The sequence below is a fragment of the Salvelinus alpinus genome, chromosome 31 (genome assembly GCF_045679555.1).
Source record: "Salvelinus alpinus chromosome 31, SLU_Salpinus.1, whole genome shotgun sequence".
Lineage (NCBI taxonomy): Eukaryota > Metazoa > Chordata > Actinopteri > Salmoniformes > Salmonidae > Salvelinus > Salvelinus alpinus.
In genome coordinates, this window is record NC_092116.1 from 5,746,033 (window position 1) to 5,758,908 (window position 12,876).

General features: G+C 43.7%; 1 protein-coding gene across 5 annotated transcripts in view; it reads right to left on the reverse strand.

Annotated features, from left to right (window-relative positions):
• The window catches only part of LOC139561098 (ankyrin-2-like), a 256,021-nt gene that overhangs the window by 89,494 nt on the left and 153,651 nt on the right, over nucleotides 1-12,876 (reverse strand). For all 5 annotated transcript variants that reach the window (XM_071377945.1, XM_071377946.1, XM_071377949.1 and 2 more), the window contains exon 2: nucleotides 474-575. In XM_071377945.1, coding sequence (XP_071234046.1) covers nucleotides 474-575 — 102 coding nt within the window. The remainder of the gene's footprint in view (nucleotides 1-473; nucleotides 576-12,876) is intronic.

The following is a 12,876-nucleotide window of genomic DNA, read 5'->3' on the forward strand; positions in this document are numbered from 1 at the left end:
CACTAACAGGCCAACCCACACTGATCACATTACACACATTACGTGGTTACCATAGCTCCCAAAGATAGTTATTTATTTCAAGTTATTTTTTGCTATAGAGTTGAATCAATGTTATGTTTTGGTAGCACAAATACGGTTCAGTACAGTAAGCCTCATTCCTCCCAATGGACAGAGATAGAACGGCAACCCTCACGCCGTAGACAGATTGGCATTAGGACTGATGATCAAAGGAGAGATCCCAAGAGCTAAATGAGTTATTGAAGAGAAAGTGTAAGATTGATCGCCTGGGTGACTGAGGAGAGAACTGGCCTCCATTTTGGCTCCACAGAGACCAATCAACAGCACCATCAAGACAAACAAATGACGTGTCCTGTCTACCGTAAATCAGGTTCTGAGTTATCACAAATGTTTTTCTTTTTTTTCTCCTGGCGTGCGTGTACACATGTGCGCATGTATGTCCACTAGTCTCTTACCTGATTACAGGTGCCTATGTCCACTCCCCCCTTTAGGTACTCCAGAACCTTGTCGATGTTCCCCGCCCTTGCCGCTCGCAAGAAGCTGGTGTTGCTGTCCGACTGGAGAAGAACAAACAGAATAAAAAATACGTTAGAACAATGTTAGAACCCATTGAGAACAACGTTGGTACAACTTAACCGCTGTTTTGAACTGCTTTGAAATAGGTCCGTTTTTTTATTACTTCTAGAATAGATTGAGTTACAGCTTAGCATACAGCACTCTACCACTTATTTGAGGGGTGAGACACACTTTAATGCCAAGTATGCCAGCCTGCACAGGCAACACTACAGCCCCTGAGACTCAAAGACAAACACTCATTAGAAGTCCCTACGGAGCCTGGTGGCAGTGTCACTCATTTTCTGCAGTCATCAACACCTGCACTGAATCAGCATTTTCCAATCCGAGTGAAATAGTGTATAATGATACACACAGGAATACAACTGATGGACATGTCTTCTACTTTTATCCACTGAGGCAGACTAAGCTGGAGATGGACCAAAACTTTAGATCGTATCGGCAGTGAGTCTGCATTTCCCCTCTCGTTCCCAAAACACACCCTGGCACACACATACAGACACAGAACTGCAGAACCACAGCCTCCTCTCTCCTCTGTGAGGAGGAGGTAGAATGTAGTCCCTAAAGTAGTACTGCTCCCTGACAACCAGCCTGTGCTGGTAACTGGGCACCTGATTGAAGTAGCGTTGTGGCTAGCCAGGCTAGCTATCTCCCAGAGACACTCAGTGAGGGAGACAGGGCCAGAGATGGCTCCAGCACGCAGCACAGCTCAGCCCAAACCCAGACCGCGGATATGCCCACTCCTGTGACCCATTCTGTCACTCATTCACTTACACCGCTGTACAGAGACTCCGGACCCAGAGTTAATACATACTCTGGACTGTAACACAAACTCTGAGCTGTTCATGGTTTAAAACACACTCAAATCTGTAAATGTGGGGAGTACTTTACACTGTATAATGAGAGGGCCGATACGAAAAGGACAGTGAGAGGAGCTCCACTATTATGACTGACTGTATCTGATGTACAGTCAGTCATAGCCTATGTTATACCTACCTGCATAAGTGAATGCATACGTATGAAGAACGACCGTGCTCCCAGCTACTGATCAATGCTTCACAACGTATCTAAAGGCAGTAATGAGAGACACATTGCGGTGATTTGTCCTGGTTTAACCTGCGGCAGCGGTTCTGTGTGTGGATGCTGCAGAGAACTGCACTGCATCATTCAGACCGGACACAACAATACGCAGCACAAACAAACAGGAGCTAAACCGTGAGACTGAGCAGCAGGATGGCGAGTTGAGCTCTGTTAGCTGAGTGAATACATATATATATATATATATATATATATATATATATATGTATACATATATATGTATATATATATGACAGTACTAGTCAAAAGTTTGGACACACCTACTCATTCAAGGCTTTTTCTTTACTTTTACTATTTTCTACATTGTAGAATAAGAGTGAAGACTTCAAAACTATTACATAACACAAATGGAATCTTGTAGTAACCAAAAAAGTGTTAAACAAATCAAAATATTTTATATTTGAGATTCTTCAAACAAGCCACGTTTTGCCTTGATGAAAGGTTTGCACACTCTTGGTATTCCCTCAACCAGCTCCACCTGGAATGCTTTTCCTACAGTCTTGAGGGAGTTCCCACATATGCTGGGCACTTGTTGGCTGCTTTTCCTTCACTCTACGGTCCAACTCATCCTAAATCATTAATGGGGTTGAGGTCAGGTGATTGTGGAGGCCAGGTCATCTGATGAAGCACTCCATCACTATCCTTCTTGCTCAAATAACCCTTACACAGCCTGGAGGTGTATTGGGTCATTGTCCTGTTGAAAAATAAATGATAGTCCCACTAAGCGCAAACCAGATGTGATGGCATATCACTCCAGAATGCTGTGGTAGCCATGCTGGTTAAGTGTGCCTTGAATTCTAAATAAATCACTGACAGTGTCACCAGCAAAGCACCCCCACACCATCACACCTCTTCCTCCATACTTCATGGTGAGAACCACACATGCGGAGATCATTCATTCACCTACTCTGTGTCTCACAAAGACAAGGCGATTGGAACCAAAAATCTCAAAATTGGACTCATCAGACCAAAGGACAGATTTCCACTGGTCTAATGTCCATTGCTTGTGTTTCTTGGCCCAAGCAATTCTCTTCTTCTTATTGGTGTCCTTTAGTAGTGGTTTCTTTGTAGCAATTAGACCATGAGGGTAACTCTAATGAACTCATCCTCGTCAGCAGAGGTAACTCTGGGTCTTCCTTTCCTGTGGCGGTCCTCATGAGAGACAGTTTCATCATAGCACTTGATGGTTTTTGCGACTGCACTTTAAATTTTCCGTATTGACTGACCTTCATGTCCTAAAGTAATGATGGACTGTCGTTTCTCTTTGATTATTTGAGCTGCACTTAATATGGCCTTGGTCTTTTACCAAATAGGCCTATCTTCTGTATACCACCATACCTTGTCACAACACAACTGATTGGCTCAAACGCATTAAGAAGGAAAGAAACTCCACAAATTAACTTTTAACAAGGCACACCTGTTAATTGAAATGCATTCCAGGTGACTACCTCATGAAGCTGGTTGACAGAATGCCAAGAGTGTGCAAAGCTGTCATCAAGGCAAATTGTGGCAACTTTGAATAATCTCAAATATAAAATATATTTTGATTTGTTTAACACTTTCTTGTTTACTACATGATTCCATATGTGTTATTTCATAGTTCTGGTGCATTCACTATTATTCTACAATTGAGAAAATAGTAAAAAATGAGGAAAATGAGTAGATGTGTCCAAACATTTGACTGGTACTGTATATAGTGATACAAGCCTACTTCACTGTCTGTAAGTGTGTCTCACACCTCCAATGAGACTGATACCTTATCCCAGACTGAGGGGGGGCTGGGGGGGGGGGGGGGGGGGGTCTCCTGGGGTCTCTTGGAGACAGCTCAGATGATTTCTCTAGGGAGGGATATCTCTGCTCTATATATCTGACAGACGGAGAGGTCCAGAGGAACAGCTTGTGGGTTGTCCAGCCAGTCCACAGGGGTAGGATGATATTGTTACACCAACCAAATTCCCTTTAATATCAATCCTCTGCACCTTGCATGCTAAAGAGCAGCATTACAGCTCACCTAAGGGAACCACTTCAACATGTAAGAAGCTAATGAATAGCAGCCATTTTGTTTTTATGAATCATATTACCATTCTTTGCTGAATAATGTTTCTCTGTACAAACCACATATGGATATCAGAGAAGGGGAGTGTGGTCATCTCAAAGCCAGAATAGGTCACTGTGCACGTGTATACTGACTGAAAGACAGTGTCAGAATTGTACTCAGCTACATTATACAATGGTACCATTAGGCCTACAGAACAGAGGGGTAGAAAAGCCAGATAAAATCCCCAGTCAGATTCCTAACTGCCCGAGTCACATTATGCAAGGCAGAGAGGGTGGAGAGATGAGAATGAATTACATTTACATTACATTTAAGTCATTTAGCAGACGCTCTTATCCAGAGCGACTTAAGAAAAGAGAGGGTGTTTTATGGCTTTGCGGGTGAATGGACACTCCTACGTGGAGTCGTGATATTAAGGAGAGGTAGAGAGTAGAGGTAGAGAGTAGAGGTAGAGAGTAGAGGTAGAGAGGTAGAGAGAGAGGTAGAGAGAGAGGTAGAGAGAGAGAGAGAGAGAGAGAGAGAGAGAGAGAGAGAGAGAGAGAGAGAGAGAGAGAGAGAGAGAGAGAGAGAGAGAGAGAGAGAGAGAGAGAGAGGAAAAACAGAGAGTGGGAAGGAGGTAACTTACTCAATCAGATATGAAGGTCTTTGGTATTGTGTTCATTCATAAGCCATTCTTTACAGGGACAAAATGAACAATTCTTACTGTGTGTTACCCTTGATTAATAAATCAAGCGCAGCATGTTCATACAGGAAACACAAGTTTCGCATCAGCTGATATTGCCTCCAATTAGATTCATCACACTACCTTAATATGGAGGTATATTAGTCGACCAGGTTGCACACACATTCCCCTGATGGTGGTCCTTGCTATCCGGAATCCTTGAGACGTCCAACTCTGACGTCACCCCATTGAAGTTGACATTTAAAATGGTTACGGTATGGGTTAAGTTTAGGGTTAGGGTAGGGGTATCCCAAGGATCCCGGATAGCACTAACCATTCTCTGATGGCTGGCGTGCGTAAGGTACAGTATGTGCTGATGTTCTTGGTGACATGCTATGCTGTGACATGCGTTACTCGCTATGCATGTCTCCTTCCTGCTTTCCCACCACCCACCCCAGCCTCCACCTGTTTGGGCTCTGCTTTGTTTCAGTCAGGGGGATCGGTATAGCATTCCTTGTTCTCTGTCTGCAATTATTATATCCTACATGATGTATGCTCTGACAGTGAGGAGCAAATCCTTCGACCTTAAAGGGCAATTCCATCACTTTTCAAACTCTTTTTCATTATCTCCAGCACACCTGTGTCTATGTGATAACGGCACATTTCTACGAATTGTAGAAGAAAAAAATATGAAGTTAAAAAGTTCTACCCGACGACCTCATCAAAAGTTTATTTTTATTTTTTATTTTTAAGTGATTTTCAAACACTATGAGATTTGCGGTGTCGTGGGAGCAAGGAAATACCCTCCCTCTGGCTAGGAACTAGTTGCAGGGTTTGAAAAAAAAAATCACCTTTTCTTTAACTTTTAATCCTACCTCATGATGTCACCGAGAAGCATTTTCTATGACCTTCTAATCTTTTTAACCACAGATCATAGAAATGTTTTCACATACAGTATGTAGATACTGGTTTTGGGTGCTGGAAATAATAAATAGGAGGTTGAAAAGTGGCATAATTGCACTTTTTTAAACATTATCTAATGTCGTCTAGCCAGTAGACCTATGCTTTAGTCTAGATGAACACAGTACCATTTGTACTATTTTCTAAATTGTAGAATAATAGTGAAGACATCAAAACTATGAAATAACACATATGGAATCATATAGTAACCAAAAAAGTGTTAAACAAATCAAAATATATTTTATATTTGAGATTCTTCAAAGTAGCCAACCTTTGCCATGATGACAGCTTTGCACACTCTTGGCATTCTCTCAACCAGCTTCACCTGGAATGCTTTTCCAACAGTCTTGAAGGAGTGCTGAGCACTTGTTGGCTGCTTTTTCTTCACTCTGCGGTCCAACTCATCCTAAACCATCTCAATTGGGTTGAGGTTGGGTGATTATGGAGGCCAGGTCATTTGATGCAGGACTCCATTACTCTCCTTGGTCAAAAAGCCCTCACACAGGTGTGTTTTGGGTCATTGTCCTGTTGAAAAACAAATGATAGTCCCACTAAGCTCAAACCAGATGGGATGGCGTATCGCTGCAAAATTCTGTGGTAGCCATGCTGGTTAAGTATGCCTTGAATTTTAAATAAATCACTGACAGTGTCACCTGCAAAGCACCCCCACACCATCACACCTCCTCCTCCATGGCTCGGCAGTTGGAACCAAAAATCGCACATTTGGACTCATCAGACCAAAGGACAGATTTACAACAGTCTAATTGCTTGTGTTTCTTGGCCCAAGCAAGTCTCTTCTTCTTATTGGTGTCCTATAGTAGTGGTTTCTTTGCAGCAATTCGACCATGAAGACCTGATTCACGCAGTCTCCTCTGAACAGTTGATGTTGAGATGTGTCTGTTACATAAAATCAGTGAAGCATATATTTGGGCTGCAATTTCTGAAGCTGGTAACTCTAATGAACTTATCCTCTGCAGCAGAGGTAACTCTGGGTCTTCCTTTCCTGTGGCGGTCCTCATGAGAGACAGTTTCATCATAGCGCTTGATGGTTTTTGCGACTGCACTTGAAGAAACTTTCAAAGTTCTTGAAATGTTCCGTATTGACTGACCTTCATGTCTTAAAGTAATGATGGACTGTCGTTGCTCTTGGATTATTTGAGCTGTTCTTGCCATAATATGGACTTGGTCTTTTACCAAATAGGCCTATCTTCTGTATACCACCCTACCTTGTCACAACACAACTGATTGGTTCAAACGCATTAAGAAGGAATTACATTCAACAAATTAACAAGGCACACCTGTTAATTGAAATGCATTCCAGGTGACTACCTCATGAAGCTGGTGGAGAGAATGCCAAGAGTGTGCAAAGCTGTCATCAAGGCAAAGGGTGGCTACTTTGAAGAATCTCAAATATAAAATATATATTGATTTATCTAACCCTTTTTTGGTTACTACATGATTTCATATGTGTTATTTCATAGTTTTGATGTCTTCACTATTATTCTACAATGTAGAAAATAGTACAAATAAAGAAAAACCCTGTAAGGAGTAGTTGTGTCCAAACTTTTGACTGGTACTGTATATCACTGGGAATTTCAACCGAACCCGCGAAGCGTGACATCACATTACCGACCATGTCATTTCAGCTTCAAAAGCCTCCCTAAACTGAGATTGCATAAAACAAAAATTTACACAGAGTAGAATGTGTGTGGAGAATTTACAGTATAAATAAAGTAAATATTATATCCCAAGACGACCGTCCAATGACCAATGCTGTTGGAAACATCCTCGGCCCTCCCAGTTGCCATGGAGACAAGCGGCCCTGCCTCTCTTGGTAACCATGACAACTGTTTTCTCTCTCTCTCTCTCTCTCTCTCTATTTCCCTCTCTGGGGTGCGGTGTAACCTAAGAGTTCACACATAGCTCATTTAACTACTTTATTTTACCATAAGAGCCATTTTTCAGGCTTGTATAATGTGGCAAACTCACTCAACATTACACCAGTGCTGATAGGGGAAGTACAGGCTTGTAATAAGCTCAGCAACCTCATGTGTGATACAAACGTACCTAGGCACTAACCTAACCTGGTCCCCTCTACCAAAGATAGAACATCTCAGCCGTGTGTGTGTGTGTGTCACCACACTGCCCTAAGCCACAACCACCACAGCCTTAAAAAACCCTCCTAACATGCATCACGTGCTCCACAGGCTCTTACAGGAACATTATCATTCTCACACATACACGGAAACACACACACCACACACACGCACGCACATACACAAACACGCACACACACTGTGACGCAAGCTTATTCACAGATAAGGCAACTGTACCCTTGTCTTTTGCTGGTGTACAAAATCCCACACTCCAATGGAACAACACCTTCTATTCTTGGACATCATGACAGCCTATCATATCAACAGACAACAGTGTTTACTGGGTATCTGTTGTACACAGCAACCATGTCACACCACTGGTGCCTAGGACTAAGAGATTGGCGTCAATGTTAACATTTCCTTCATTAACGCCAGGTTCGCCAACTGTGTGTGTGCCTTGTGTGCGTTCGTGTGGGCATGCATGTGTGTGTGTATTTTACATTAAACCCTCATTTGGGCTGCCTGGCATGCATAGACACAATATGCGCAGACATACTGTAATTACAGTATGTGATGATTACTATTTCATCACATTCAACTGGACTGCAGTATCCATGGAACCTTGATCGTTACCACCACATACCTCGAGTTCAGCTTTTAATACCCTATGATTATCGGAAACCATCGGACTTCATCACACATGAGGCTTCCAAATGGAATTCTATCGAACCTCATTCGACTCAATGAAAAACAAGGAAACATTCAATAGGAAGCTGTAGATTATGATAACATGAACTCACCACATATTCAAAGGCTTCAAGATCAAGGTAACATAATGGAAGCATGCGGTTTGATGTATTGGCTAGGATCTCCTCTCTTCTGTAATTGTTTCTGCATGCTGTGGGATGTTACTCCCTCGTGATTGGTTCATCCTGGGAGCCCCCCTCATTAGCAATCAGTGTCATCAACATCAGCTGGGCCAAACATTTCTGGGCCAATGCCAAAACAGGATATAGCTGGCCGCCAGAGCATCCTGGCCAACCACGGATCTCCCTGAGGACTCATTCGCATATAGTAAATCAGCACTAGGCCCAGCTTCGTTAGGGACACTAAATTTAGACCTACTCTAAATTCACCAGTAGAGGCTAATGCTTTCAGTGAGGCTTGACAGATTGAGGCAAGATAGTGTGTGTTGCTGACCGAGAAAACCATGAAAAATATTGTAGGGGAGGGTAAACAACATACAATATTTTATTAAAAGCACAAGGATGCTGTATTGTCCTTGCAGGGCTAACAAAGCCTTGCTATATGCCACTGAAGGATAACCTATAAACCACATCTTCTGATTTAAAATGTCATATTGCTAGCTATTTCAAGGCCAAAACACTTTGCACAGACGGTGTGAAGAGCAGAAAAAAAACATCAGAATGTGTACTAGAGTTTCCACAGTCCACTTAGTGACAAAGAGCGCGAGAGCTAACTGTCAGGGGTGAAAGGTCAGGGGTCAAGTCGAAGGCATAGGTCGTGTCCCCCTGCGCAGACGTTGCATGCATCAACCAATGGTTACATGCCATGTCATCAACTGTGCCGTCGGGCACCAGATTGCTATAACATATGATGTGGTTAGCTGATACATACAATACCTATCCAGGCATTGTAAGATCTGGCATGCGCTAGCAACACGACCCTGCTCTTAGCTAACACCACCCACTGTTTAAAATAGTCCATGTTCTCAAAAACAGTAGGCGTCCTCAGAGAGAGCAGACCTTTAGCTGTCAGTGTGGTTAACTATAACAGGAACACTCTGAAGGAGTACAAACACACACTCACACACGCCAAACACAGACATACTACACACACATCACTGTCTTTCTGGGCTTTTAAAATGAATTTGTATTCCAATGCAGCATTAAAAATGGCTGCTAATGAAAGTGGCCCCAGGGGATGATAACTGGGCCCTCTGGAGATTAGGGCCCCTGATAAAACACACACAATGTGCGTACTATACACAAACTTGCACAAATACGCCAGGCTACACTCTTACAAGGGTTGTGCCGAGTAGTCGGTCAAAACAAGTATCGTAACGGATATGGGCAATATTCTGGATACAATTATGATCCAAGCATCTTTCTCGTGTCAGTCAGTGACAGAGTTTCTAAACCATACGGTACTGCCGTTGAGTCAGTCATGTGAGCGGTCTAAATACCTCAACTGGCTAGTTTGCCTGTCTGTAAAGAAAAAGGGTGGGCTGTACGTTGATCCTGTTGCTCTGATTGGATAGAGTGAAGCTTTATTTCTCATAATTTCACCCGTTCACTTTTCCTCGCATGTTTTCAGTCTGATCATTTAGATTGCTACTGCCTGCTACTACAATAAATCACATGTCGAGGACGTTTGCTATCAAGCTGTCAATGTGCATTATATCTAACAAGTGTGGCAAGTGTAGGGAAAAATATGAAATGCTAATGTACATTCTGAGTGAGTGACAGCAAACTGCCCACTGCAAGTTGAGGACACACAGACACAGGCACAGTGCATTGGGGCAGGTAGTGTTCTCCTGGCATCTGCCAAACCCAGATTTATCCGTCAGACTGCCAGATGGTGAAGTGTGATTCATCACTCCAGAAAACGCATTTCCACTGATCCAGACTCCAATGGCGGCGAGCTTTACACCACTCCAGCTGACGCTTGGCATTGCACATGGGGATCTTGTGTGCGGCTGCTCGGCCATGGGAACCCATTTTATGAAGCTCCCGACGAACAGTTCTTGTGCTGACGTCAGTACCAGTGGCAGTTTGGAACTCGGGAGTGAGTGTTGCAACTGAGGACAGACGATTCAGCACCAAGCGGTCCCGTTCCGTGAGCTTGTGTGGCCTACCACTTCACGGCTGAACCGTTGTTGCTCCTAGACGTTTCCACTTCACAATACCAGCACTTACAGCTGACTGGGGAAGCTCTACCAGGGCATACATTTGACGAACTAAAATGTTGGAAAGGTGGCATCTTATGATGGTGCCACGTTGAAAGTCACTGACCTCTTCAGTAAGGCCATTTTACTGCCAATGTTTGTCTATGGAGATTGCATGGCCGTGTGCTCGATTTTATATACCTGTCAGCAACTTGTGTGGCTGAAATAGCCCGAATCCACTAATTTGAAGGGGTGTCCACATACTTTTGTATATATAGTTTATTTTGCCAACATCTATTTAGGCATATTAAAACACTTATGTTTATTCCAATCACAAGTATCATCCGATCCGACTATCAACTGTCAACTTACGGCTACGTTTACGAAATACGAGTACGGCCATGCCGGCACACCCTTAACTCTTACAGTACTCCTCTAAGTCACACCATGTCCTTTATCTCAGCAGGCATGGTATGAGTGTGGAGTGTAAGTTGAGTGTGATGTGAGGTGATAGGAAGAGACACTCCAGGGGAATTGGAATGTACTGATCATTGCTCTGGAAATGAGTGGGATATTGAACACAACACAACTGCAGCTAGCACAGAGCAGTACATTATACGGTCCTGTAGGGAGGGATGGAAATCAATATCAATTATGGAAATACTAGGTCTCACAATAAAATGCAAGGCTCACAAACAAATAAATTGTACATTAAGAACTGCCTTAACAGTTTCGCATATCTTTAGTACAAATAGCGCTCTCTCTCTCCCTCCCTCCCTCTCCCCCTCACCTCCCTCTCACCCTCCTATCATTAATTACATACTGGACACAATCAATTCTCACATTCTCCAAAGCAATTTATTTAGTCTGCTTTCACACGCCTTTCACACACTATAATTGTTTTGAACAAAATAGTGCTGAGTCAGAAAACACTGAACAGGCACCCATTCTCATCGAAGGGGGGGGGTCGATATCCCCCTTTCAGAATTATGTTTTTTCTCTCTCGCAGCTTCATCCTCTCTTACCCAGGTATAGATGTTCAGGGCTCTCTCGATTCTCTATCTCTCTCGCTCTCCCTTTCTCTCTTTCCAGGCAATGATTCTCTGCTGGTAGAAGAGTCACTATGGGTCGCTAAGAGTCGCTAGGTCATCTGAGTCACAACGTCCTCACAGGCAGCTCTGTCCAATGGCAGATCGGTATGGGTACCGCTGTCTCACACCTGTGTCTGCTTCATATGACCCACTCTGTATGACACAGCTGCCTAGACATTTCTGGCCTGGCACTCGGCTGGCTTTATTTTTGTATCCCATCCCTTGGTTGGCTTCGCTGTCGGTAACTCTGTCCACACCTCTTTGATGTGGCAAAGCCTTTGAGCATAGCAGGATTGGGCAGATTATTTTCCCCTGGGGGAAGGTGAGTTGAAATAACTGTTTCTTCTTAGGTGAGTACTTTCAATATGCTGTAAACTGTAAACACTGTAAACAAGTACACCACACTATTCCCCGCCTCGGTGTAATGGAGTGGAGAATATTACTATAACAAACACAACAATGTTAGTCATGGGGTTTACCCGGGGTGGGAAAAAGATACAAGAGCTATTTTTAAAGAGCTCCAGTACAAAGAAAATAAGCAAGAGACTGGAGACCCAAGGCATGGAATTTCACACCTTCAATTCTTCTAACACACCTCAGAAATTTTATGCCTAAATTATGCCCCAAGTCTTACCAGTATTTGGGGTTCTGGCTCAGGCTCAGGATGTTGTTCAAAGCAGTAGTAGTCTGACTCTGGTAGAACATGGTCCATCTTGGGTTGACTCCCATTGGCTTTCAAACCCTTTTCAGCCTCACACACCTTACACATTGCTGCGTTGCCCATGGCAACCGCTAGTCACAATCCCAGTGTCTGCGAAGCCAGGCGTCATCAAATGTAAACAAACCAACAAAAGCGGGTAAAGTTGCTCTAGTAATTCCACACAAAAAAATACAGTCCTATATCTTTTTTTCCCCATCCACCCCTCCTCCACCCCTAAAGCGCTAACGGCTGGAGGCTACCATCCACAGGTGGACTAAGATGCTACCTTTTGCCCAGCAAACCCACTCTGCCTGTCAGCCTCGCCAGCTTTCCTTGTCCCCCTCTAGGAGCACCATCTACAACTGCCGCTAAGCGCTAACACTGGCCCATTGCTGATTCCAGCTATATTTACACCCACCAGCCTAGATATGCATGGGAACGAGGGTGGTCCGACCGGCGGGAGGGTGGCGAGCCAAAACAGATGAGGGGGTGGGGGAGGTACAGTAGCCCCCTGGTTGCTCTGGAATGCCCTCTCATGGAGGTCAGAGACAGGGTTACCCCTGGCGATGAGGGCTGTTATCACGCTGAGGGTGACCATGCCTTAGTGTGTGGTGCTGACTTAACCTGATGTCATGAAGGGGGGTGGGGAAAGGTTATAACTCTCAACTTCTCCAGTCGGAGAGCTAGTATGAACTTCAGCAGCCACACAATAGCT